Below are 26503 nucleotides of genomic sequence, written 5' to 3'. Positions count from 1 at the left end.
CGGGAGGGAAGCGGGGTGAAGCATGGCTGTGCTCAGCTTTCCATAAGGCCGCGGCTGGGGGGAGCCTCACGGGGGGCCGGGCTGGCTCCCGTCCGCTTGTGCCACACGCCCACGTGCTGAAGGGCACGGGGGACTCCGGGGGGGGGGGGGGGGGGGCAGGGGGGTGCGGACGCGGCTCAGCACAAACCCTTCTCCCCGCCGGGCCGGCTCACAGCTCCAGGTGGGCTGCAGCACTTGGCCAGAGCCCGGCCGCGGTGGCAGGGCAGCGACCGGCCCGGGGCTGCGCGTCCCCAGCCAGCCCCGTTCTGAGGGTGCCGTGAGCCGGGGCGCGCTCCCGCCCTGCCTGGGGGGCTCGGTGCCGTTTCGGAGGAAGCGGCAGGAGGGTCGGCCGTGCCTTGACGCGTTTCCCCCCGCTCGGGGTCTCCCCTGGCTCAGCCTGCGGTAAGAGGGGTCAGCGGGCGATCTGCTTTGGCCGACCCTTGGAGGGAAAGCCGACCTCCCAGGCTGCACGACAGGAAATCGGGGCTAAAAACACGAAAGGCAGCGAGTGAAGGTCACCGGGCCCTGGAAGAGGTCGGGGCTCAGCCCGGCTTCTGGCCCAGCGCGGCCGCAGGCCCCGCTAACGCTGCGGGGGGAAGAGCCCCTTCCATCAACCCCGCCACAGCCCCTGCAGCCGCAGGGCTCGGGGATCCCCCGGTGCGGGGCCCGCCGGGGCCCCACCGCTCTGCAGCGTCCCCAGGGCTCCGGCCGCCGGGCCTGGAGGGCGGGCGGGCCGCCCGGCGGGCCGGGGGAAGGGCCGCGGGGGCTGCGGGCCCGGCTCGCCTCGGCAGGCCGCAGTTGCCACCTGGCGGCGGGCCCCGCGCACAGCCCCCGCTGAGGGGCGGCCCCTCGGGAGCCCCGCGGAGGGGTCCGGGTCCGGACCCGGGCGGCCGCCGCGCACGGCCAGGCCTCCCGCCGGGGCGGCGGGGGCAGGGAGGCCGACACGGGCGGGCCGCGCCGGGCTACGGATCCCGCCGCCTCGCCTCGCCCGGCCTGGCCTGGCCTGGCCTCACGGGGCGGCCCGAGCTGCCCCTGCCGGGACACGACCCGGGGGCACGGAGCGGGGACAAGGCCCGAGGCCCCTCCCCCGGGCCTCCCCGCGCCGCCGAGGCCTCTACCGCCGCCCGCCCCGCCGCGGACTACAGCCCCCACAAGCCCCTGCGGCGCGCTTTCCCCATCCCCTGCGCATGCGCGTCCCGCCCCCCCGCGGCACGTCGCGCGCCAGCGGGCTGCGGGGTTTCCGCTTCCGGCGCGCCTCGCTCTGGTCCCTGCGGCTGGCGGCCGAGCCTTGTGCCTCCGCCATATTGTCTGTGTGCGGCCGGCGGGCGGGCGGCGAGCGGGCGGCCGCGGCAGGTACCGGCGGGCTGCGGCGGCTCCGGTGCCCCTCCTGGGGCCACGCGGCGGGGGCGAGCGGAGGGGGCGACGGGAGGGAGGCGCCACCGTGTCTCCCGCGCCCCGCCCGCCCCCCCCCCCCGCCCCGCTGCGGGCACGGTGTGGGCTGAGGGGGCCGGGGCCGCCCCTCAGGAGAGCTGGGCGGCGGCGGGGGGGCCCGGCCCGGCGACGCTGAGGGGGAACGGGGCGGCGGCGGGGAACGGGCGGGCCCGCGGCGGCGGGGAGGGCAGGGCCCGCCGCCTCCTGCCCGCGGAGGGGGCTTCCGTGCCCCCGGGGGGGGGGGGGGGGGGACGACGGACAGGGCAGGGCGCTGCGGGGGGGCCGCCTCGGCTGCCCTCAGCCTGGCCTGGGACCAGCTTTGGGGCCGCCCGCTGCCCCCGGCCACGCAGGAAGGGCAGGGCCCCACGGAAGGGTAGCGTTCCCCTCCCTCCGGCTCTCCGAGTTCGCACGTTCAGGCGGTGTAGGCGTTATTTACTTAAAAGGCTCTGTTTTGCCTTTTCCCCGCCCTGCCCGAAAAAGCAGGGGGCTGCGAGGTGTGCGGAGGGACAAGGAGAGGCCTGTTTCTTCTTGCTCCCACCCCCAGCCGCGCAGGGACTCTGTTCTGGACCTTTCTGGGTGGAGGGGAAGGTGGTTTTCACGGATTTCCACACCAGTCGCTCTCCTCTTCTGAAAGCAGCGGTGGTCAGTCTCGCCCCTGCTATAATTTAGTTAAATGTGCCCTGGGGCAACGGGCTGTGTGGCTGTTGGTAAAATATGCTTTGTAAACGAAAGGGCAGATAAGATTATGAAACCCCATGTGTGTCGTTTGTCAGATTACTTTATTCTTTCTTGCTAAGGGCTTTGGGTACAACCAATAAAGTTTGGATTATGAACACTCAGTCATTGGTATATTTTCTGCTGACAGCAGTGGTTGATCTATGCAGAGACTCACGAGGGCATGTGCCTCGCTTCTGCAAGCTAAATTTATGGTTCCTGAGCCTGTGTTGTTCAGTGGCGGGGGTCCTTCGCGCCTGTGCCGAGCCTCGGTACCTGTAAGAGAGGTCTGCAATGGCGCGGGGGGTTTGCACTGTTCAAACCTGCCGCCGGGTTGGGGTCTTGGCGAGCTGCTCCTGCGCTGGCCGTTGATGCCAGGCTGTGAAACTGGGTGCCATGTGCGTCTTTTTGGAGGTGGCTGTGCCGTGTGCTCCACGTGCGCTCACCTGGCTCGCGCAAGCTTTGTCCTCGGCGTGCTCCGTAAACAGCTTGGGAAGAGCAGCTCTCTGCGTCTGAGGGTCAGCACCCGTCGGGGGTGACTGGGGGCAACATCATCTTTTTAGAGAAAAGCACATGGAGACAGCAGCGTTTCTGCTTGGGGGCAGGTAGCAATTTAGTTTGCTCTTTGAACGTTCTCTCTTTTCAAGAACATTGTAGTTGCTCAAAAGATTTGGGCTCAAACAGAGTTGGTGTTCACGCCATATTGCCAATCGACCTGGGTGTTGGATGTGACTCTGCCAGCGCGGATTCCTGGTGTAGCATAGGTAGGTGCGGAGAAGTCGCTCGTCCTGTACATTGTTCATGTCGGTGTGATGTAGAAAAGGGCGAAGCCTGTGCTAGGAGAGGGGAGACTGTGCTTGGGAAGACTTCAGGCAGGATTTGGGGAAAGTGTGAAGCTTGATCAGCTCTTTAATTAGTCCTAGAATTAGGACAAGGGTAATGTTCCAGTTCCTAACAGCACAATGCCGTGCCTGGGTAAAACCAACAGTGGTACGTCCTCTGTGGAGACACACACTGTGTCTATAACTGGAAAAAGAAAACTAGAGTAGGATGCGGCTCCCACCGGCAGAAGAGGGTCCGCTCCTGCGTACAGGGCAATCTGCGCTCTGCCCTCATGAGAAAACCCGGCCGTGCCTTGGGGCTGGACGTCTGGCTCTTCGGATGCCTCCTGGCAGAGAAGGGTTTATTGTAAAGGTCCAGACCTTTGCCCGAGTATGAAGTATGTAGATCTTTGGTGGTAGGCAGTGATCCTTCGCTTTCATCTTGGCAATGGAGAGAGATTTCCTTTTTTTCACCTTTCTCTGTTACCTGGTAATATAATTTCTGTGATTTACGCATTGTTAGTGAAACCTTGCTGTGTTCTGCTTCCCAGTGTGGGTGGTAGCAGAGAGTTCAGTGTACGTGTCCTGCAGCTCAGGCCGGGGAGCTTGCCGAGTCGGATGCTGCCCACGAGGAGTTGAAACGGGGTTGAGGAAGGTAACATCATCTCGGCCTTGGCTGTAGCAAAGGAGCTACTAATGTAGCTGAGTAGCCGGGTAAGGTGCTGTGGTAGGGATAAGCCACAGAGCATGGAAAAACGTGAGAGAATCGGATGCTGGAGGAGAAGGCAGATTCTTCCAAGTGGGAGATTCAGAACAGGTTCTCTGGGTTTGGCAGGACAGGTGGGTTCGTGGAGTGAGGGGAAATGGGTTCTGTTGGGAATATGGCTCTTTGGAAGAGAGATAGTAAAATCGGCAGTAGGTTCTTGCAAATGTGGAGGAAATTGGATCATGGAATGTTTCATGACATTAAGTGGAGTCTAGTTTTGTGCAGGGGCAGTTAATGGCACTTGTTTACTTGAAAAAAGCTGATGAATCGTGAGAATGAAGATGCAAACCTGTGAGCGGGGATTACTGGGGCAAGACTTGGTAAAATACTGTTTCCTGAAGGTGAGACACGGAAAGACTTTAGTATTTGAGATTTGGGGCATTTTCAAGTAGTTCAGGTTAGGTACATAGACATGAAATGGGTTCGTGGTAGGAATCTTGGGAAGACAAAAGGTGGTTATAGCTTTGTGGAGTTGTAGAGAAAGAAACTGTGTTTCTAATGTGATAAAAGGGACGGGGACGTAACTTTTCCCAATTTTATTAAATGGCGGGTGTCCTTATACCTTCTGCTTGAATTCTTCTTCTGCATTTTCTCCTTACAGAACTAATTGTCTCTTTTTGTCTTTCCTCGTGTCCTCTGAGGAATAAGGGAAAGGAAGACAGGAGAAGCAAATGGGTGACATTGTGGTGGTGTGATTAATTTCATGTCACATTTCTGAAGAGGCAGGGATTTAATTCTGGGTTACCAGACCTGTCACCTCCACTGTTCCTCCATTATTGAATTGCTTACATTAAGGTATCTGTTTTATAAGCTATCTGGGCGAGATTGATGCCATCTTAGATTTTATTGTCCCGCGAGGGTCTTGAGAGAATAAACTCCACAGATCTTAAGATCAGGAAGGACTGCTGTGGCTTAGTCTGACTACAAACATTATCTGGTTTTGGTTGCAAGACAACTCTTGGATAATTTTTCTGAGCTTGGATATCTCCTTCCAGGGGCTTCCAAGAGCTGACTTTCCTGGAATTTACAGAACCTAATTGGAGAAAAGGAATTCTCCTTTGGACCTAGAAAAACTGTTTTGAAGAGGAGACTGCAGCTTTCTGAACTGGCGTTAGTGCTCCTGCTGAAAGCAGAGTGTTTTACAAGCTGTTTTTTGGACGCCGTTTGCCATCAAGGTGCCAAACTTACCTGTCAGTAGCAAAGGTTGATAAGAAATGGGATTGTTGATGTCATAGGATCAATGGTTCACAGATATCTTCTGTTGCTCAGGCGTCAGCAATAGAGGAGCAGCAACATGAGCCTGACACAAGTCTTACCTGCTCTTTGTTCAGACTGTTCTGGACAGTTTTATTCAAACAAATGATTTTGTTATCCATTTCGTGCTGCTGCTTTGGGAAGCTGAAGAGCAGAAGGGAGACCTTGGAGTTCTTTGCGGACTCAAGACAATACCACCACAGACTCATATTTGGAAGGCTACAATTTCAATAATTTTAATTTTCCACAGAGTTTATTTCTGTCCTTCTTATGACCGATTTCTAATTTTTAAGGAATATTATCATTTGCAGGGAGGCACTTTCTAAAGCAGGCTGTCCAGCCGCTTAATCTAATGGCTGGATTATATTATGGCAATTTACTTGAAGTGAATGGTGAATAAAATGTGTACTAGATGGAAGTGGAAAATAATTTTGGGCCAAGGTGGGATTTGGCTGCAGGTTGCCAATTGGGTAGTCATGTCTTTGAGTGTTAACAGCAGTCCTAGAAAAATGAAGTTATTCTGTCTGTTTTTGCAGAGAAGTAGGCCTCTGCCCTTGCACCTTCTGGAATAACCAAAGGGTAAGGTAGTCTTTTTCTTTTTTAATTAAGCTGAGGGTAGGGAGAGACCAGTGTGTTCTGCGGTGTTAACACAGAATTATGTGTGCCAGAACTTGCTTGCGCTGGGTGGGAGAGGTCTCGCCATGTTGTGAAGAAGTGCCCCCAAAGACCTCCTGCGTGTCCGGGGAGGTGAAATGGTGCCTCTCCCGTCTTCTGGCCAAAGCCTTTGGAGAAGGCAGTTTCTCAGCGCATCTTTGCATACGTGTGCGTGAGTTGTCAGTAATCTTTATTTTTAGTGTTCTGAAAATTGATGAGCGTGGACGCACACAACAAATTAATTTCTGGTACAGAAGAGCAAGAGCTCCTGCAATGTTCCTTCTCTTACAAGTTTTGTCGCAGATTCCTCTATCTGTTACCGGTGTGCTGTTATATTCCAGCCTTGCATTCTGCAGATTAAGCAGCACTTTGATTGAACTCCAGAAGGAAAAGGAGGGCTTTTTGCTCACCGCGGAAGTTGTGCAGCATCCAGATTGGTGTCAACTCAGCTTACAAATTAAAAAGTTACAAGTTTCGGTATTTTAGAACATACGGCATCCAGGCATATGTCCAACGTATGCATCTTACCAGGCATATAAACGTATACTTGTCCTAAGCCGTGACTTAATGCTGTGCAGTGGCTTTACTGGGTGATTGCAAGGTGTGAAGAAAGATGCTGTGGTGATGGGCAAACTTGTCCTTGTATGTGGCCGACAGCGGTGTGGGTTTGTTTGGCATGGCGAGGGTGGGTTCAGCATTCGTGTCCCTGCTGGGTTACACTGCGTGATGAATGCTGTGGTCACCAGGCTTCAGTTAATCTCCAAAACATTGGTGTGAAACGTTAAAATCCTAGTCAATATGTTTACATCACCTGCAATGTCTGGGAGAGCTGCCTGTCTGGCTGTAGCTGTATAAACCCAGCACTCGGTGTGTTGTGTTAGGGTACCCAGTGCATAATAGATGCTGATTTCTGGAGTTTAATAGCTGTTTTTTTCCATTTGGTTTTTGGAACGGTTGTAGTTAGGTTCGTCTTGTGTTAATAATGATGAATTTTTAGAGAATTATGTTAGAACTTCTACTTTCTGGCAGGGGTTTGCACCGGGTGTCTCTTGCTGAGCCTTCTGGATGACAGCTGAACCGTGAAGATGGTTTGCAGTGCATTGCCTGCTCGATGGGAACAGCTGATCAGGGGGATTTCCTGAAGAAATAGTTACACACCATGTACGCTGGTTTATCCTTTGGCTCTGGTAACTGTTCCTGCCTCTAGGAATTGCATGATCAGATCAATTAAAAACGTGTAACTTTTACAGATGGTAGGTACAGTTCAGTTGTCTGAGTTCTAGCTAAATCACTCTCTGTACATGAACCATAGAAGTCAAATCAGCTGAACGATTGGCCTGTCAGTACTCTGTGCGTACTAATTAATGAGGAAAACAACTGTGTCACTTAGCAGTAATTAGGAAGGTAGAACTTTCCAGAGGACGCTGCCAGTTGACCTGATGTCAGCTGTGAAGAGCCTGTAGTGGTGCTGAAACATTCCCATTCGTGAGCCTTCAGGAAGAGTTACCTGGTGTTGCTGGGATCTCAGAAACAGTAGTTTTGGTCATTGACTTCTTGGAAAATACTGTCCAAAGCTCCAGCAGTAGGAGCTTTGGTTTTAGTAACGCTCTTAGAAGAAAAAGAATCACTTCACGTTGAAGTCCTTGCAAGCGCTCTTGCTTTGGCTTTAGGTCAGACCTAAAGAGATGTGCCTCCAAAAAATCCCCACCGCCTTTCCTGCGCTCCCTGCTCAGCCTGAACTGTCGGGGCGGTGAGGAGATGCCAGCAGAAGAGTATTGTCACCGGTTTCTGTTTTGGAGTGTGTGTACTGACCGGTTAGCTTGGCAATTCCTGGTTACTTTTGTAGCCGTTTTTTATTTGATTGTGTCAGGAGTCTTCAGCGCCGGCAGTAATGATAACCGCTGTGATTTGTGGGAGTCTGGGAATGCTGGCAGGAGAAGCCGCAGGCGTGGGAAAGCGGCAGAGCCTGCGCTCGGCTGCTGGTGCTTGGGTGTCTTGCTGGTGTCGCTGCCCACTGCGGCTACACGGCCTCATCCAAGACCAGTCTTGGCGTTTTTGTGTTAGGAAAAGCTTTCCCTTTGCTCTGTGTGCTGTGGACTAGCCTAGCTCAGAAAATATGAGGGAGAGTCCATGATTTTTGGGGAGAAGTGGGAAGAGAAGAGCTTTCAAAGTTGACTGTTCTGTACAAAATCCCTTAGCAGGTGGAGTGAGGAGCGTTCCCGTCACTGGCGGCTCCCTGCTGCTGGAGAAAATCACGGCTTTTCTGCCCCAAGCACGCGTGCTGTTGCCAACGCTGAAGTTTTGCAGAGGACAGTTGTCCACCTAGGCTGAGATGCTGGAGACCCGTAGAGGGTCTGTGTAAGCTCCGCTAAAATTTAGCTGTTACAGGTCTGAACAAAAATAAAGACTAACTGTGACAGAACTTCTGCTAGGAGAGCATGTGGGCACCAGTGATACTGCCAGGGCAACCTGGAGAGTGTCAGACGTGATAGATGCTGCTTTGTACATTAGTGAAGTGGGAGAGTTAAGTTTTCCCCAAGACTGTGGAGGTTATCGTAAAATACGGAGTTACGGTAAAGCCATTTCATGGTCGGTCCTGTGACTTCTGTATGGATTGTGATCCTCATTACAAGGGGTGACCTCTTCATTGGCAGGAGCTGCGAGGAATTCAGGGGAGGAATCGGTAAAGCTGGTGAAGGAAGAACCAGTCTCAATTTTAGGACATTGCTATTACAGAATTACTCCAAGATGTTTCTTCCAGTTTAACTAAACCTGTCAACTGTTTTCCCTAGTGACTGGTCATGTCTTATTTTGAATTAAATCACAACCGTTCCTGTTTCTTTTAAGAGAATGTTTGAGGTCGTTATATATGGTTGTTATATATTATGATTTGTTATTTTTCCACAGCGGGACACAACCAGCTATTTAAAAGAAATCTGGAAAATAATTTTGGTGGAAAAATGTAGTTAGAGCAGACTGTGCTGTTCCAAAAAAATACCAAGAGAAAAGTTTGATTTCAAACCTAAGCTTTTTTTTTAACTCAATTAGATTTTAAAATCTGCTTTTCTATTGATGTTGTCCCTTTAGTAGGTAAATGGTCTTCAGGAAAGGATGTAAAATGTCAGTTTTGTTAATCAAGGCTCGTTTCTGTTTCAGCTATAAAATCATAGAAAAATATAGGTTGCAAGGGACTTCTGGAGGTCATCTGTTCCATACTCGTACTGCTGCAGTTCCAGCATCATGAAAATACGCAAATCAGATTTCTTTTGTGAGATAGAACATATTTTTTATAAAGTTGGTTACTATTATGTCTTCTTTTAAAGGTAAGCTGGGTTTTGATTAAAGTTGGCTGCCAGTAGGCTGTACTGTAGTAGTTAGGCATGTCTTTTCATTTCAGTGGTGTTTATCCAGATGTTCTCCAAACGCTGAAGAAGTGGGTGCTCCTTCCCTGGGAGGCTTACAGGCAAGGGATAAATGGGCTATGTGAAGGAAATCATATCAATTTTATCTGATAATTGTAATGCTTCCTCTCACTAATAAAGCACGTTATACACTCATGATTTCAGAGGTTGGGTTTGAGCCATTTACTACGAAAGGTAATGTTGCGCTTGCAGTTGTGGATAAAAAGAGAGGAACAACCTTTTGATTCCAGGCTACTTGGTGTAATTCTGCTCTTCTCAGCTGACAGAGGGCTTTTCTTTTTTCAAAATGAACCGGCTGCTCTCTGTCTCAGCCTGTTTACGGTCTTAGTCTGTCACAATCGCAGCTGGTAATGAGCTTACATGGGGAAAGTAGAAGTGAGAGGAAAGTGTCTAGACCCGTTTGACCAATCTGTGCATCTCGCTTTCTCCTTGAGAGGAAGATGAGGTTGTCTGGGATGGTCTATCTGGAATTGATAAAGTGATGGAAGTATTTTCTTGGCTCTTTGAGTTTGGCTTGGTGCAGTTTGGGGCCTTTCTTACTCCTTGGGGACTGCTCTCCGCTAACTGAATCTGAGTTCAGGTGGGTCATCAGTAATGATGTTTACGTGGTGTTGCACGTAGTTCACTGAGTTCACTCTGCTCTGTCTGGATGAACTTGGAGCTACCCCGCGATGTACTGCTCATGCTGAGGGCAAGTTGTGCTGTTAGCAGCAATCCACAGGGAGGCCAGCGTCAAGCGGTGCTCGTGTTCTTGGGTTCATTATTTATACTCCAAGCCACATCCACAAAAGTCATCGCTTGGATAGCGCTCGCAGGTTCCTCGGGACACCAGTCTTCTGGGAAGCTCTTGGCTTCCAGCTCACTGGGAGTCTGTATGTGCGCTGCATCATGCTGGTGCTGCAGCTTCTTCGGTTTAAGGTTCTGAGTAACTGTGTGCTTGAGAGAAGCTCCGTGCCAAAAACATTTCCACTTAAAAGGAGAAAAGAAAGATTCCAGTATCTCAGTTATTCTTGACTAAATGAGAGAGGTGAATTTTACTAGAGGCTACATAGGTGTGTTTCTCAGAAACTAATTTGTTTAGATTTCTTAGCTGTGTTTTGTTGCTACTTGCTGTAAGTGGATACATCTGGAAGGACAGAGGGCGTAGGAAATTCCCATACTATTTGGGTATAGGTGCTGTAAGTACGGATACTTCACAAGAAACCAAGTCCTCCGTGGGGGCGGGGGTTGCCATTGGGATCAGAGTGCATTGTAAGGATGATAAAAAATCCCTTTTTAAAAAGGAGGGGGGTTGTAACAGTGCTTTAAATTAAAAGGTTTTAAAAATAAAATTCAAAGTAAACATTGAGAAGCTTTTTACTGTTTTGTTGAACTTTAGGCACAAAAAGTCTAGCTTACCAAGCTGCTCTGACAATAGGTGACTGTTAGAATAATTCAGACTTTTTAGAACTGATCTCTTTTAATTACTAGACCTTCCAATTAAAAAAATTCCTATATGATGGCAGCACAATTGTTTCTGTCTCTTGACTGGGGCTCTGGGGCACTCCTGCGGAGTAATTATCAGTAGTACATGCAGTGCTGTATTTGGCTGTGTTCTTGTGGTGTTCGGTTTGGGTTTTTTGTACACGGGATGAACAGGGTCCTGTGGGGTGCTCTCGGTAAGGATGCTGTGTAAGAGATTAGCTAATTGGCAGTTTGCTAATACTTAAATGGAGTTTTTAAGGGCAGGCCTGGGTGGGAAAACCAGGCACTGAAATCTTTGCATGTTGCTTCTTTGGTATAGCTACCATGTGAGCGCTGTTTGGTAATGTCTTCCCAAGGGGCGTCACCACAAGTGCTAAAACAGAAGAGCTGTTTTCTGTCCTTGCGCAGGCGAGCCTTAGCATTGAACAGTGTGTGTCAGACGGTAACTGGAAGCTTTGTCTCCCTCTCTGTGATCTCTGGTATATTGCCTAAAAGCTCGTGGTTATGTTTCCCAGTTAAGCACTTCTCTACCAGAAAAATTAAAATTTTCAGCAATGCATTGTGTTTTTTGGAGATGCTCAAGACTATACTGGACATGGCAACCTGATCTAATTAGATCTACTTTGACTAGATTACTTTCAGCAGTCTCTCCCAATATAAATTATTCTATGATTCTGTCATTAATGCAGGAATTAATAAATGACGTGTCCTGTTTGGATTCTGACTGCAGAAACAGAACTCATCTTTTGTAACAAGCTCAGGACACTCATCTCATCTAGGTGTAATCGCTGCTCATACTGTAGATTTTCTGCCTTAAAACTGCAAGCTAAACTGACGTTTGCATGACCACACCTGTCCCCATGATTTGTCCCTTTTTGTGTCAGTCCCTTCTGTCAAAGAGCTTGGATCCACTGCAGAATTATCCCTCTCTAGGGGCAGTGAAAGCAAAATATATACAAATTTCTTAGCAGTTTTGAGCAGAGAGAGTGAGAAGCTTTCAGGCAGGGTAAGTTTGTATATGTGTGGAACTTTGTTTTAAAACCAAATTATCTGTGTAGACTCTCTCCTCTTCCTGTATAAAGAACAGTAGACAATAATACCTACCTTCATAAATAGGCATTGTGTGCCATTCTTAGAAGCTACAGTCCGATGATTTCCTGAAAAAGCCCTTCTCTGAGCAGTCTGTTACAGCATACAGCTTGTGCTAGGCTAGAGCTACGTGACAAAAAAATAGCCACTGTGAAATTTGTTCTGTCTTTAGATAGTGTGATTGATTTTTCTTTTTTACTACTTTTTTCCTTGCTGAAACTGATCTTGCTGATAAGCTGGATGAGGTGCAGCAGTCACATGTTCTTTATTGATACAGCGCTGTGCTTAAAAATTAAGACTGCTAAGTCATCTTAGACATATATAGGTTCAGTTAATTCCCACACAAGGAGTACTGGGCAGAGGAAATTAGCTAGTGCGTGTCCTGCCAGAAGCACATGGAATGAGGAGAAGTAAAACCACAGTGATTAAACTTTGAAATCTAATAAATTTCACTGTACTAAAAGTGTTCTAGTAAACTTGCATGCTCTGTTCATGCCTGAATACATTTTTGGAATATACATCTAATTTCCAAGTGTCTGAGTCATGTCACATAAATGGTTTGAGGTCTCAGACAATTGCTGCCTAATCTTCCAAAAGTATATTTTGTTCGAGGACTAACATTTTGTCCAGGAATAGATTTTTTTTTAATCTTTTTTTTAGTAATACTTCATATTCTTCCATTAGCTGAACACCTGGCTGAAGTGCCCCGTCCTTCCTTTACTGGGCTGAGGCCTCAGTCACACCTCTGTTGTGGACTTCGGAACAGTGCCGTGTCCCTTTTTAACCGTGGGGCTGGATTACCACAACCCCGTCTACCTGGAGCTGCCTTCAACACCGTTTGTGTGTCAGTAGGTCAAAAAATAACCCACGCTGCCAAGGTCCGTACCACCTGAGGAGGCTTAGTCCACGCCAGAAAGAGACCTCGCGTACGTTTCTGCCTCTGAATGCAGAACCAGCTGCTGGTCAAGTTGTGTCACGCGGTGAAGGACATCAGACCTGTGTCCCCCAGGTCCTCCACCATCTTCATAGCCAGTGGTCCTTGCTGTGGTCCTTGCAGCAGACTGAAGTACCGCAGACCTCGAATCAACAACAGGACACTGCCAATAGAGCAGGATTTTGCTTCTAGAATTTTCTTATGCTGTGACATATCCTGATAGCCTAACTGCTCTGAGCAGATTTCTAGGTCTTTCTGATTAATTTCTGATTAATGGGTCTATTACTTCCTCCTGCAGTCTGGCAGTTGCCTGTTTTCTGTGGAGGGATAAGATTGGCATAGTACATTATATTCATTTAGATTATAGCATTGCCCACTGACTGAGTGCCTTTCTATAAACAGGGCTGTATAGTCTGCCATATGCTACGCACCAAACAATACTTTCATGCTCCGATACAGCTTCCTTCCTTGTAAGTTATTTTGAAAGCTGACAAAGAGATTCTTGTACTTAAACGTTTAAAAATACGTCGGCTTTCACTCATGAAAGATTTGAGAGGTGCAGAGGCACTACTTTTATTTTAGGTAGGACAATATTGATATAAAACTGTAGTAAGTTACTGTTGTCTTAAATATTCAGAAATTAGAGTATTTGTCACTGACACAGTAACTTTCTTTTGAGTTATTTTGACTGGTCTCAATACTGATAAAACTTAACAGAAGTTTTGCAAAAATCACATTGTAAGAGGAAGAAGTGGGGGTGCTTACCAAATCTTTTGGACAAGCAGAATGCAAAGAAACATCTGTAGACCATTGCAGCAGAATTCTTCTTTCGTGTTTGGGTAAAGCATCATAATCTAACACAGATGCCGCTGTCTTTTGGACAGTCGGATTTAATGTCTTGACTATAGGAAGTTGTGACCAAAACTGGTGCCCCATCCCAGCAGAACTCTTCTGGCTGCCTCAGTTTGCCGTGAAGTCTTCCGAGCATCCTCAAGCCATTTAATCCCTGAATGGTTCGTAACGACTGGCCTCTATGAGATCTTCCCGATGTCCTTTCTTGTCTCACTGCCAGTTGGGGATGTACTTTTCCTCACGATAGTCTAATTAGTGTGGATGTAGCTCATCACTATGAATGCCCTACATCTTCTGGAGAATACTGTTGTCTGTGCTAGGACCTAATGGCATTGTACAGCGTGGTGCTGCTTTTTTCCTTAAGTAAGCCCAGAGACGAGGCCCAGTGGCTGCCTGCTCTGTAAGTCTTGCTCACTTTCAAGTGGGCAGTGGGTTAGATGTAGAAGGTATCTGTTGTGAGGTGGTGGGATGAGATGTTCGTGCAGGAGGGCATGAACAGAGTAGCAAAAGCCTCCTTCGGAGTGTGTGGAAATGGGAAAAACGTTGTACTATGAAAATCCCCAGAGTGATGTTCAGACTTCAGCAATCTTATCTTTGGATAACGTTTTGGTCCTGGTGTCTGCATTTCTCTGCTCTCCTCCAGCAGCCTGTTCCTGAGCTGACCAGCCTTGCGTTGTACATAAATGCTTCAGTTAGTACCTGCATTTTCCAGTGGACGGAAAGTGCAGAGTAGTAGTGGATCAGTTCAGGTTTTTTTTTCTTTCCACAGCATGAATCAGCGTAGCCACACAAACCTTTGTGTGTGAGCCCATGAAAGGCTTCAATCCTTTTAAGAATTGCAAGTAAATCCCGAAGTTCTGATTTAAATGCAAATCGGTGTTTCTAGAAGTTAAAACTTCAGAAAGTGCTTAATTGAGGTTGCACAGGTGCCCTTGTTGGTCTGTCAGCTCTGTTTGCAGCATCGTTTATTAGTGCATTGCAAGAGGTGACAGTTGTGCAACCTCGAGTGAAGGAAGTGTTTTGGTTACATGGGATGGGACAAGACTTCTTCCTGGATGGGGGAGAGATTGCAGCCGATGGCTGTTGCTTTCACCCTGGAGCTGAAAGGAAGGAGTCTGTCTGCAGATGCAGAGCACGTTGCATTTCTTGCCTTTTGGAAAGTTATCTTTGCAGCCATAAGTTGGAAACTACATGCTGAAAGTTGCGGGGAGGGGTGTTACTTTTGCTAGTGGGGCCAAGTGATCCCATCCTGTGCGAGGGAGAGCAGACAAATTGTTTTCAAGCTCTGACAAATGATCCCAGGCCTGTGGCTGGGCTCCAGCCTCTCCTTCTCAGCAGCTTTTAATGATTAACTTAAATATTTTTATAGTATCTTGAGATTTTAACCTCTGGTTCATTTTCTCTCTGCAGGTGGAAGAATCTGAGGCCTTTATCCTCTGTCCAGCTTTGCAGTTCGGGTAGCCTCTGATTTCGGACATCTCATCATTTCCGCCTGCCAACCTGTCTGATATGTCGGGACCCGTGCCGAGCAGGGCCAGAGTTTACACGGATGTGAACACACACAGACCCCGGGAGTACTGGGACTATGAGTCGCATGTTGTTGAGTGGGGGTAAGTCTCTGGGCTGCCTGTGGATGTCCCTGGACTGGGATCGATCCCTGTAGCATCTGGCATGGGGAGTTCAGGCACCTGTGCTGCGTTAGGCTTTTTCATGCTCCTTGGCAGATGTCTAGCATGCATGGCAGTATTAGGATCACAGCTTTTCTTCGGAATTGCAGAAATGGCAGAATAACCTGTTGTGTGTCTGAAAGTGTTTCTTGTCAAATTTTTAAATCCCCGGCAGCGCAAGAACATTTTGCAGCTCCCTTAAGAGTTTGTTTTGAAGAATTTTTGCCAGGTAGTCAGGAAACTTGTCCTTTCAGAGGGCAGAAAATCTATCTGAAACAGTCTAACCAGCCCTGGGTGTGGGGCTGAAAAGAAGTGAAAAGACATCTGATGTTGCTTCTGACTTGCGTGAGTGAAGAGACTCGGCGGGCTTAAATAGGTGCATGCTATTTTGTGACTTGTTGCTCAGTGCTCTGTGAGTGACTGGAAAAGACATGTCTGCTGGTTTTTGAAGGAAGGAGGTGTCTAAATTTTGCTCATGACTAAACCGTTCAAGAATCAGACAGCGGTAATGCCAGCTTCGTAGCTCTGAGTTCCTGCTTTTGTATAGCAGGGCCCAGACTAAGTTCTGCCCTCAGCTTTGTTGCGGTTCCTGGTTTCTGAAATGTACACCTTCTGAGCATAAGTGGTGTTTTGTGCCTAGTCTGTTTTTAAACAGGCTAGCGCTTAAATTTCTGGTCTTACTGGTTTTGTTGATTTTTAACAACATTATACTAGGAAAAATGTAGCTTCCAAATATATATAGACAGGTGGAAGGGATAGCTCGAGTTTGCTGATGCTGAAATGCATAGTTGGGCTTATGTTACCTACTGCAGAAGAAGTAAGTTCTGGATTGAATCTAACTTGGGCGAGTAGAAGCTCCCTGTTTCTCTCCTAATTCTTAATCATTGCATTCAGGAGATGTAAGACACTAGTTAATCCACCTGGTCTGGAAGGTGAGGCAGTGATTTAGTGTTAAGGAGCGGTTTGTAAATTGTGATGGGAATGACTGAGCTCTTTGGAACTCTAACTTTTTATCTCCACAGAAATCAAGATGACTACCAGCTAGTTCGAAAATTAGGCCGAGGCAAATACAGTGAAGTATTTGAAGCCATCAACATTACGAATAATGAAAAAGTAGTTGTTAAAATTCTCAAGGTGAGCTGGGGATTGGGCAAAAGATAAAATCTGTCTTGAGGTGATCAGGATGCCAGAAAGTGCAGCATTTGGTCTAAAACATTTGATGTTCTAAAACTGAAATCCTTAAAGCCTGGCTTTAAGTGTCATTCAGTGAAATAGGCCATCATTTTGAGCCTCCTAATAGAAGCCCTACACTTGGTTATTAAGTCAGATCTCTGCCTGTAAGGAATTAGCCTCTATCTTAAGGAAGTCCTGATGTGCAACACATTTTTACTTGGAGCTAAGCAACACTTCAACAGCTGACTAGAAAATTCTCACCTCCTCTAACTACCAGTGCCCTGGCATGCTGTCATGTGCATAGAGGCCTATGAGCTAATGGGATCATTGTCCTTTAAAGCCACTGATTAGATTTAGGGACTGCTAACCTTAAAATTTTCATTTCTGCTCTGCATGTTCCATTGCATATATAATATCCTTCCAGACTGAGTAAGGGTCTCCTGGATGCTGGTTATTCCACAGCCTTGATTGGTGAAATACCTTCATTTAGTGGCCCCCAGGTAGCTCATGGACTTCTCATAGCTATACATTTACCACATGCCAGTTAAGAAGTTTTGGACTATCAGATCATGTTCAGACAGCTTTAAAAAAAAATATGCCATCTTCCTAACCCTCATTCACATGGAAGTAATGTTTGTAGCTGTCAGGGTTGTATGGTTAGAAGGGAGACTGCAGATATTTGAGCCCTTACTGGAATGACGCATAGTCAGGTAACAACAAAATCTAGCTGTTTGAACTTAACTTGCAAAGACTCCAATGTATTTTGCTGACTTGCAGTCACCTACCTTGGTCATCTGAATGTTGAGCTGTCTATTAGCCTCACTTAACTGGAGTGCTTTGTCTTACTTTTGGGTTTTTATTCTTCAGCCTGTTAAAAAGAAGAAAATCAAGCGTGAAATCAAGATCTTGGAGAACTTGCGAGGCGGTCCCAATATAATCACTCTTGCAGATATAGTAAAAGATCCTGTGGTGAGTATGGAAGGAACTTAAAGGGTACGCTGGGGTTATGGGTGAAGTTGCTGTGTTTGACTTCAGCTCTGATCTGGCTTTCTGTTTTCCCCTGCTCTTAAATCCTGCTTTTGAATTGCTTAATCAGATCAGCTCTTAATCTGATTAACTTCTTTTAGAGGGCCCTTCCCCCACAGGTCCCTTCAGCCCCTCACTCTGTAAGGATGAGATACCAGCGAACTGAGACAAGTTAATTCATTCTACAAACAGTGCTGCCAGGGGCTGCAGGCTTTGGCTGTGCTTTCTCTGTCTGAGGGGAATCATAAGTATGTCTGAGGCAGAGGGGTTTCTAGCAGTTTTAGGAGTAAAAGTGGTTTAATTCATTATCTTAAATGAAAACGTATTATCTCAACTTAACATGGCTGAACACTTTTCTCTCTGTTTTAGTCTCGGACACCCGCTTTGGTTTTTGAACATGTAAACAACACAGACTTTAAGGTACAGTGTGGGATGTGAACTTTTAATGTTTTCCATTTGAAAGCCACTTGTAATGTTTTTCTGGGGAAAGGCAAGTACGTATGGGGCAGGCAGGTTATTTAATCATGTCCTTCCCACATAGTAACTGTCTTTAAAGGTAAATACACTTGGTACAGAAGTTTGTAATTAGTCCTTTAGTACCATTTTGCCACAGAAGTTACAAGATCCAGAGAATCCAGATTCCAAGTGGTATTCTAACCTTCAGAGCAAATTAATCTGTCATCTTGTAGACCACCAGTGCCTGTCTTTTTGAAACATTTTGCTTTTACGTTCCATGTATATTATTTATTGGAATAATTTCAAATGTGGACAGCTGTTTCTGTGGCTTTCCATACTTTTGGAAAAAGGGATTTAAATGTTTCTTTGTCCCCTTCCCTACTGACCTGCCTCAGGAGAAGAATGGCTGTGCAATGCCATCTGGAATAGCTGCTTAATGTTGCAGAGCACCCTCGGGTCTTTTTGAGAGCCAGTCTGCAGGCACAATGCATTGTACTGGTGGTGGGCGAGTGCAGCCTGAGGGAGTTAGTGACAGGAACCAGAATGTACTGTCTGAGCAGAGCTGGAAGTAAACTATGGGGGGGATCAGAGTAACTTGGGAAACTTTTATTGTTCCTTCAAATGGGTTTGGAGAACCACAGCAGCAGAGAACAGGGCTGGGTTGTTCTGGATTGGCAGAGATGTGATATTTTTCTTGGGTGTTTAACACTGATACGATGTGTTTGTGTCCCACAGCAATTATACCAGACATTAACAGATTATGATATTCGATTCTACATGTATGAGATTTTGAAGGTAAGTTGGTGTTTTGCTGTTTTATCGGTTTATTTCTAGGATTTGCACTCAGCTAATCCCATAGGGATGGTTATCATGTCACCAATGGGGGGGAAGAGAAGAGAGAGCCTATGGAAGAATTGAGTAGAAAAATATGTATCAAGTCAGTATCAATTGTTCAGCTTTGTTTCTGCAAAAAATTCTAGTCTCTTTTTTTTTTTTTTTGAGGATAGCAGAGCCTTAGGGTACACTGAGATAACTTAAGATCCTAAATCAAAAGTACGTGTAGCCTCTGAAAACAGAAAACTGTAAGCTGTTACTGGCTGGTTTTGTGCCCTCATGTAATGCAAGTCAAATGTATTTGTCCGTTCTTCTGAAACAAATATTTTCTCCTCAGGCGTCTGGAGAAGGGGAGACTTGTTTGATCAATAGTGCTTAGTAACTCTGCTCTTAGGGTGAAATTCCATTTTTATGAGGAAGTACACGAGGTGAAGTCAAAACACTTCTGCTGCTGGGACCTCCCTTTGAGAGGGGGCTCTAGAGGTGTTTTCTGTGGTCTGCGAGTCTAGTCTGGGATATAACGCTGGACAGTAAAGTCTTGTTGTCTAGTTAGGCTTGGTATATGTGGAAACACTTCTGGATATGATTGAACTTGAAAGAAAGGTTCTTGTGACTCCAGCATCTGTTTCTTTGTACGTCCCCTACAGGCTCTAGATTACTGCCATAGCATGGGAATCATGCACAGAGATGTCAAACCTCACAACGTCATGATTGACCACGAGCACAGAAAGGTAATAACGTGGGGCAGGCTGGAGGGCAGGGAGAGGTCCTACTTTTCTCTTGGCAAAACTAGGATCCCTTTTGGGTACTCCTGTGTAGTGGTACTAGCAGACATCTTCAAGGGGGGCTGCACTTCCATCATGTGGAGAAATGTAAAATGAAATTCTATACACTGCTTTTCTTAAGTTTTTATGGGTTACGTGTAACCCATAAATAGGGTTGGTAAGGAGAGGTATTTTATGTAGACCAGTTGGTGATTATGGGTGTGGGAGAATATCTAAACAGATACTCTGATCACCTTCAAATTAATTGAAAATAGAAGACTTGTAAATGAAGCTTCAAACTAAACTCACCTGTAGTGTGGTTCAGCCAGTGGAGAACTGGAGCATCCCTTGAGCCTTTTTTCTTTGTTTTCTACCATTTCTAGCTTAGACTAATAGACTGGGGTTTGGCTGAATTCTATCACCCCGGCCAAGAGTACAATGTCAGAGTGGCTTCCAGATATTTCAAAGGACCTGAACTCCTTGTAGATTATCAGGTAAGAATTACCAGGATTTATCACTGACTTTTATATGGAAAGTCTGTGCCATTTCAAGGTAGCAAACCAGAAATTCAGATATCTAGAGACCTGAAGCTAAAGACAGTCCATTCTAAAATGTATCACAGAAAGCAGTGGCTATAAAGCCACTGAATTAAAGAAAATAATGACTAGTCTCAGGACCTGAGGAAGAGCCGCAGAACTATCGTCATGGATCTTGGAATACAAATGTTGAATATTTTTTTAGCAAGGCTGCTTTTGCAGTAAGGTACAGGAATGAAACAAAGTCCTTGTGGGAATAGCTAGCACTGCATGAACTTCTAAATTAAACTATGAAAACATCCCCATATCTGATGGCAGTTTGCATTATGGAAATGCTGTGGGCTGGAAATAGCTGTGTTACTGGTGACTTTCAGATCGTGCCGGTTCTGAATGAAGGCACTTCTTCATCTGCCCATGTACCTTGTGGAGTCCACTCCTTTTGCTGCTTGCGATGCTTCCCTTCTCAGCATGTGTTTGTCAGTGATTCATAACATTGAAATCTGCAGTGAAAATAGAAAAAGGCACTGGTCTTTAATGTCTTTATAGACAAGGATGGAAATAGGATACCTGCTGTTCCGCTAATTGCTGTATCCCAGTTTGAGTAACTGGAACACTGAGCTGAACAGTGATCTAGTGATGAAGAGGCATGAAGATATTTCAGTCTGTTCCCGGTGTAATGTGGCCGCGTTTGTATCACTGGAGGGAGGGGGGACCCTGTTAGTATTGGGAGTCTGTTCTGCTTAATTCATTAGAAATTGAATTGTCCTTCTGGTTTTGTACAGATGTATGATTACAGTCTGGATATGTGGAGCTTGGGTTGCATGTTGGCTAGTATGATATTCCGAAAGGAGCCATTTTTCCATGGCCATGACAACTATGATCAGGTGAGAGCTGGTCATGTACAATCTCTGTTCTCTTAGCGCAATGAAGGTTTCCTGCTTACACTTTTATCGAGAGATCCAAAGAAGAACTTAAACGTTTCTTTAATGGCTTCTTTGCTCACTTTGAAGCCACGTTCCTTTTCTCAAGTGTGCAAGATTAACCAGTTAAATAGAAATAGATTTATAGTGCTTTGTATTTATGAGCTCCTCAGCAGGTATCTGGAAAAAGTTATAACAATAGCTATATTAAGGCTGGTGTGTTCTGGTACCTAGATCCCTGAGGTTACGTTACGTGGAGAGCCCCTGCCACTATCCACCCTCCCTCCCCTCTGTATAGAAACTGTAAATCTATACAAACTGGTACAGTTTTGTATAGATGCTGAAATGTTTGATGTGTTGCCTTTAGGCCAAAATTTTTATGCTTTAACATGTGCTCTGCATCTGAACTAACGTACAGACATTCAAGAACAGTGACCTTCTGTTCTCAAACCTTCATTCTGGAGCCCTCGGGGTGGCGCTTCACCCTTCACGTGCAAGTTACAGAGTTTCTGCTTTTTTGACCAGTTACTCTTGCCTTCCCACCCTGTTGGTTTTGAATTATTTTCTTGCTACAACGGGAGCTAGTGTTGCAAGATCTCAAGTTTTAGTGATGTTAGGGTATGCAGCTCCCTCCTGGCTGCCTTGGGTTACTAAGTTCCAACTGTGAGCGGAGGCGTGTTCGTGATGCCTGTGGTTGTATGTGGCCAGGGAAGTCAGAGCCACGGGATGACGCTGTGGCTGCTGGTTCAGACCACTGAGACCAAGTTCAAGCTCCCAAGGGAACGTGCTGCTGTATCTTCACGCTGGCTCTGGCATTATCATACCCTCACAGTAGTGACTTATTTCTGTTTGTTCCCAGCTGGTGAGGATAGCCAAGGTGCTGGGAACAGAAGATCTGTATGACTACATTGACAAATACAACATTGAACTGGATCCACGTTTCAATGACATCTTGGGCAGGTGAGTCAAGGTCCAGAGTAGCTCATAAGCTCTTGGTAGACCCGGACAGCTACTGCTTTGTCGACAGACCTTGAAGTAAACAAAAACTTACGCTTATGGGAGAAATCGGAGCCAAGATTCTTGAGAACTGTCACTTTGTGCCTTTGATCCCTTTTGCCAGTGCTTCCCGTGGTCCTTTATCTGCAAATGGGCTTGAGGAAAGGTTTTTAAATGTCATCTAGGCAATGAATGAACTGCCGGAGCATGAAGGGCAAATGCTTTCTCCAGTGTTCTGGGGAAAAAAACAAAACGGTGTTTTTCAGAATTACAGTGCAGAAAATCAGGTGCTGCCTAAGATGGCATTTACATATTTTTTTCCCCTCATAGAGTTATTTTGTATGACCCATACCAAAACCACAAGGAACTAATGTTAGGGGCATAAGAGAAGAGCAGAAGCTGGGATTTTAGGCCTGTAAATCCATCCTGAACTTGAGTCCTCAAGCTGTCCAGGGCTGTGGCGGCTGTGCCACCGCGTGGAGACACGGTGTACTGCTGCTTCGTGCTCTGGTACGGCTCAGCCCTGTTCCTGCCACACCAAGCAGCGGCCCCTCTCGGAGACGGACATCTGTCGCAGTTCTTGCTCTTTAAAAAAGTGAATGTTGGCATTGATGTCCTCTGCCTAGCCTGATTTGGGTATCTTTTTCTGCAGACACTCCCGTAAGCGATGGGAGCGCTTTGTTCACAGTGAGAACCAACATCTGGTGAGTCCAGAAGCTCTGGATTTCTTAGACAAGCTGTTGCGATATGATCACCAGTCACGACTCACAGCGAGAGAAGCCATGGAACATCCCTACTTCTGTAAGTATCAGCTGCTGTCATCATCCGCTGCCCAAAGAGTTCTTCCTCTGCCTCTGGGAAATCTCCGTTCCAGTAGGTTGTGCAGATAGGAGCTAAGAACGGTAACATAATAAGCCTGGTCTTTGCGAATAATTGCGCTGGAGCTGAGGCTGCTTGTCTCTCCGGTGGATAAAGTAGGCCACTGCCACCTACACCAGCCGAGAAAACAACGTGCTGTATGCCCGTGCCAGGCCAGGGAATCGGCAGCACTGCGTTAAAGAAGCTTTGGTGCTAATTTCAGCAGGTGTCTGGGTACACGGATTCCTGTGTTTTTGATAAAACCAGATATCTGGTTTGTTGAGAAACAGACCCTTTTAACTCCTTTTGTTACTAAATGTGTACCTTAGTGAATGGTATATTCAGGTCTTGGTTTTGCAAGCAAAAATGTAACTTTCACTAGTAAATGTCTTTTAAACACTTGCTGTTTCTCACAAATCTTGATATTTAGGTTTTTTGAAACAGCTGTAACAATGCAAAATATGAGTATTTGCTCAGGTTTTTTTTTTCTTGCTGCTGAACAGACTTGTGTAATTAACAAACAGTCTAGATCTGTGTTATGCCTGTGGCAAATGTTCAGGTGAAATGTTTTGCAAGTATGAGCATTAGTAAAGCTGAAAGCTTTGAATGTGAGAGTTGGACAAACAGCTAAATCAACTTGTGTCCAAGTAGAGATACAGGTTGTACTGGACTCAGCATGAGGAAGGGCAAAATTTGAAATTCCTTTGTCTGATGCAGTAGGCTTGGGAGGCAGGAAGGGGTTGTCTCTGTTCAGATGGTAGTGTTATTTACCCGCAGCTGAAAATAAAGAGTTAGCGAGTAAGTTGGGGACATCTTACATAAGACGACAAGCTCCGGTGACACTCATTACAACTCAGAGGCTGCTGTGGGATGTGTTTGGAGACATGACATATGATTGTAGTTTGTGATAATCTTTGTGCTTGCTACACCCATTTTCTGGGTTTGGCCTTATGCAATTATGCGGGTTGCTTAGCATAGAAAGGAGATCAACTTCACCTTCATTTCCTTCAGCTTTTGCCGTCAGGCAGTCCTGCTGAACTCCAAAGCGCATCATTTAGGCGGCTTTTCACTGATCGCAGTACCTTGGTACCTTCTTGGGTGCTTCCCGCTGGAGTTGGTGGAGACTTCTGTGTTCCGGTAGATGACGGTTGATACTATTTGACGTAGGCAGCTTGGCAGGACTGGCTGAGCACAGAGGTCGCGGGCAACCAGTGTGCTTCAGCTGCTGCCTGGCAGCACGGCATCTAAGGGTAGTGTGCTCTTCCTAGATCCCATCGTGAAAGACCAAGCTCGGATGGGCTCATCCAACATGCCAGGTGGCAGCACTCCTGTCAGCAGTGCGAGTATGATGTCAGGTCAGTTCTGCTCTTGACTCTTGGTGCATGGCATTTGAAAGCATTTATACGCGCTGTGTGGATGTGAAGATCCAGGAGGGTGAGTTCTGCAGGTGGGGCATTAGGTCATCTCCTGGGACCGATGACGAGGGCAAGGAGGGCTGCGAAGTGGGTGGGAGAGCGTGATAAATAAGGCCTCGCTGCAGCCTGACCTGCTTTTCTGGTCTCGTTTTAAAAAGTGCTTTGCAGTTGGATTTTTTTGGCAGCAGTTTGAAGGACAGTGATCCTGCCTGTCAGTGGCACTTGTACGTATACAAACCTGCGCGCTTTTCAGAGGCTGCAGGGAACAGTGACAGATCTTTAATCTCAGCTTATTTTGGCAGCTCTGAAAATGTAACAAAGCGGCAGCAAACTGACCTGCAAAGATACCACTTCACTTAAGAAGCCGAGCTGTCCTGGGTAGCGATGCACTGGTTTCACTCTAATTCCTGCTTACCTGTCTCTCTTCCAGGGATTTCTTCAGTGCCAACACCTTCACCCCTTGGACCTCTAGCAGGCTCGCCCGTCATTTCTGCCACCACCACTCTGGGGATGCCCGTTCCAGCTGCTGCAGGCGCTCAGCAGTAGTGATGGGCTCTGTCTCCTGCTGCCTGAGCTGAGTCAGGTGGGGAAGAGGTTTCCCCCTCCACCTCTCCTCAGGACGCAGCTCGTGCCTGGCAGGGGAAGGGAGGGGATGAACGCTTTGGAGGCACCGTGTCTGAACTGTTGCTTGTGGATTTATAGTAGTTCAGTCATTATATACAAAATTATTATAGGCTGATTTTTCTTTTTTTACTTGAACTTTTCGTAACTCAGGGGATTCCCTGAAAATACCTACAGATGGAATATTTCTCGGACAGTTTTTTTTCCCCCCCAAAAAAAAGTACTCTTCATTTAAGAACAAAGATGAATCAACAGCATTTCCAAGCTCTTGCAACCTGCTGGAAGTCTCTTCTCTTCACGTTCCCACCGTTACTCCTCCACGAGCCTACACCTTGGGGGATTGTGCTGTTCTCCAGAGACTACCAAACCAAGTCTTCGTGAGGCAGGGGAGGGGGATTCTTAAAGTACCACTCACTTTTACCCCATGTCCTGCATATGACTCAGCCGGGGTACACTGAGGAGACAATTCCAGTATGGAGAGGTGGTATAAGCTTAAAAGAAGTAAGTGCAGATAATGTCTGAAACCCAAATTGGATTGAATCATGTCTCCTTAGGAGCCAGCCAGAATGCCAACTCACCCCCTTGCATGTAATTTTAGTCTTAAAAGATGAAGTTACTGATCCGATTGGAGTCCTTGCCGCCTCCTGAGAGAGGTGCTCCTGTAGAGTAAGCCGTACTCTAATCAGCCCCTTTCTTGTGGAGGGTTCTTCCCGCCATTGCTTGGCTTGGATCTCTGGAATTAGTTTGTTATTGGGTATATTGTTTTTAAATTGTTTATAATATAGGTTTCAAGCTGGTGGCTACTTAAAGCTGGAAAAATCAGACTGCGCCAAGTCCGATATCACATCTTCACCCACCATCCCCTCCCTCACGTGCCATGTGGTGAGAATACCAGTTACCTCACAGTCTTGTAAATATGCACTGAGAGGAAGGAGTGAGCAGACGTTAACTTAAACTGAAATGGTAGATCAGTAATTGTGGACAAATATTATCATTGACAACGGAGAAGCACCCTTGTTACAGCCCTGCTACCCCTTGCTGTGTATATATACTTTGTCCTTCATATGTGAAAGATCCAGTGTTGGAATTCTTTGGTGTAAATAAACATTTGGTTTTATTTATCGAGGTTAGATTTCAGTTCCCTGTGTAGAGGCCTCCCTGGGGCAGTGGTACACTTCGACACAGGAGTGACCGACAGCCCCGTCCGTACTGGGGAGGCCGTGTCCCCCTTCACACGCACCTTGCATGGTCAGCAGGGCGGAGGAGCCTTACACAAACGTCGCAAGCCAAAGTACCTCCTGGGAGAAGGACCTTTCGCCATAAAACCAAAAAACCCTCCTCTTCTGTCTCAGCCCTGACGGATGGGGAGCTGAGATGCTGAGCCAATTCTTAGTTTTTTGCGTGGATTTCAGTGACTTGTTTTTGGTCACGTGAGGCTTGTGGTGCTCAGCCGGAGCGGCTGTAAGCATAGGAGCACCCGTCCCTCTCGGTGACCTCCTGTCCTAAAGCCGTCGCAGCAGTTGCTTGTCCTGGGCATTGAGTGCTCCTCCTGTTCCTCAGCAAGCGCTGAAGCCTCGGCCTTCGGCTCCTGCTTGTCCCCTGAGCGCCCGTCCCTCGTTTGTTCTTTGGGGGGGTGATGGCCACGTACTTCCATGTTACCTCAGTTACTTTTGCAAGGTAGGGTGGAGCGCGTGGGCTGGGTTAAACCGACTGACGGGGAACGGGGCAGGAGGGCATGAAGCACGGCCCCTTTCCGTGAGGATCACTGGCAGGGGAGATGAGGTTTTTCACGTGCGC

At 47.2% G+C, this 26503-nt stretch overlaps 1 protein-coding gene across 3 annotated transcripts; it reads left to right on the top strand.

The window, feature by feature from the left end:
• Window positions 1-1319: 1319 nt before the first annotated feature.
• Window positions 1320-25827, top strand: CSNK2A1 (casein kinase 2 alpha 1). 3 transcript variants are annotated; one of them, XM_076351783.1, is made up of 13 exons: window positions 1320-1392; window positions 14851-15050; window positions 16130-16241; window positions 17148-17249; window positions 17676-17726; window positions 18498-18557; window positions 19244-19327; window positions 19744-19854; window positions 20679-20780; window positions 21676-21776; window positions 22465-22613; window positions 23939-24025; window positions 24516-25827. In XM_076351783.1, the coding sequence occupies exons 2-13, from the start codon at window positions 14950-14952 to the stop codon at window positions 24629-24631; spliced, it is 1176 nt and encodes a 391-aa protein (XP_076207898.1). In that variant the 5' UTR covers window positions 1320-1392; window positions 14851-14949; the 3' UTR covers window positions 24632-25827. The 3 variants fall into 3 exon arrangements, with proteins under 3 accessions (XP_076207898.1, XP_076207899.1, XP_076207900.1); XM_076351784.1 differs by lacking the exon at window positions 20679-20780; XM_076351785.1 differs by lacking the exons at window positions 19744-19854; window positions 20679-20780.
• Window positions 25828-26503: the final 676 nt, after the last annotated feature.

The sequence above is a fragment of the Aptenodytes patagonicus genome, chromosome 14 (assembly GCF_965638725.1).
Source record: "Aptenodytes patagonicus chromosome 14, bAptPat1.pri.cur, whole genome shotgun sequence".
Lineage (NCBI taxonomy): Eukaryota > Metazoa > Chordata > Aves > Sphenisciformes > Spheniscidae > Aptenodytes > Aptenodytes patagonicus.
Note: the sequence above shows the minus strand (reverse complement) of the source record. Positions and strands in the feature narration are given on the sequence as shown.

Coding starts and splice junctions, on each gene's coding strand:
- CSNK2A1 (XM_076351783.1), top strand. CDS start 14,950: ATGTCGGGACCCGTGCCGAGCAGGGCCAGAGTTTACACGGATGTGAAC. Junction 16,242..17,147: donor TAGTTGTTAAAATTCTCAAG/GTGAGCTGGGGA, acceptor TTTATTCTTCAG/CCTGTTAAAAAGAAGAAAAT. Junction 22,614..23,938: donor CATGGAACATCCCTACTTCT/GTAAGTATCAGC, acceptor TGCTCTTCCTAG/ATCCCATCGTGAAAGACCAA.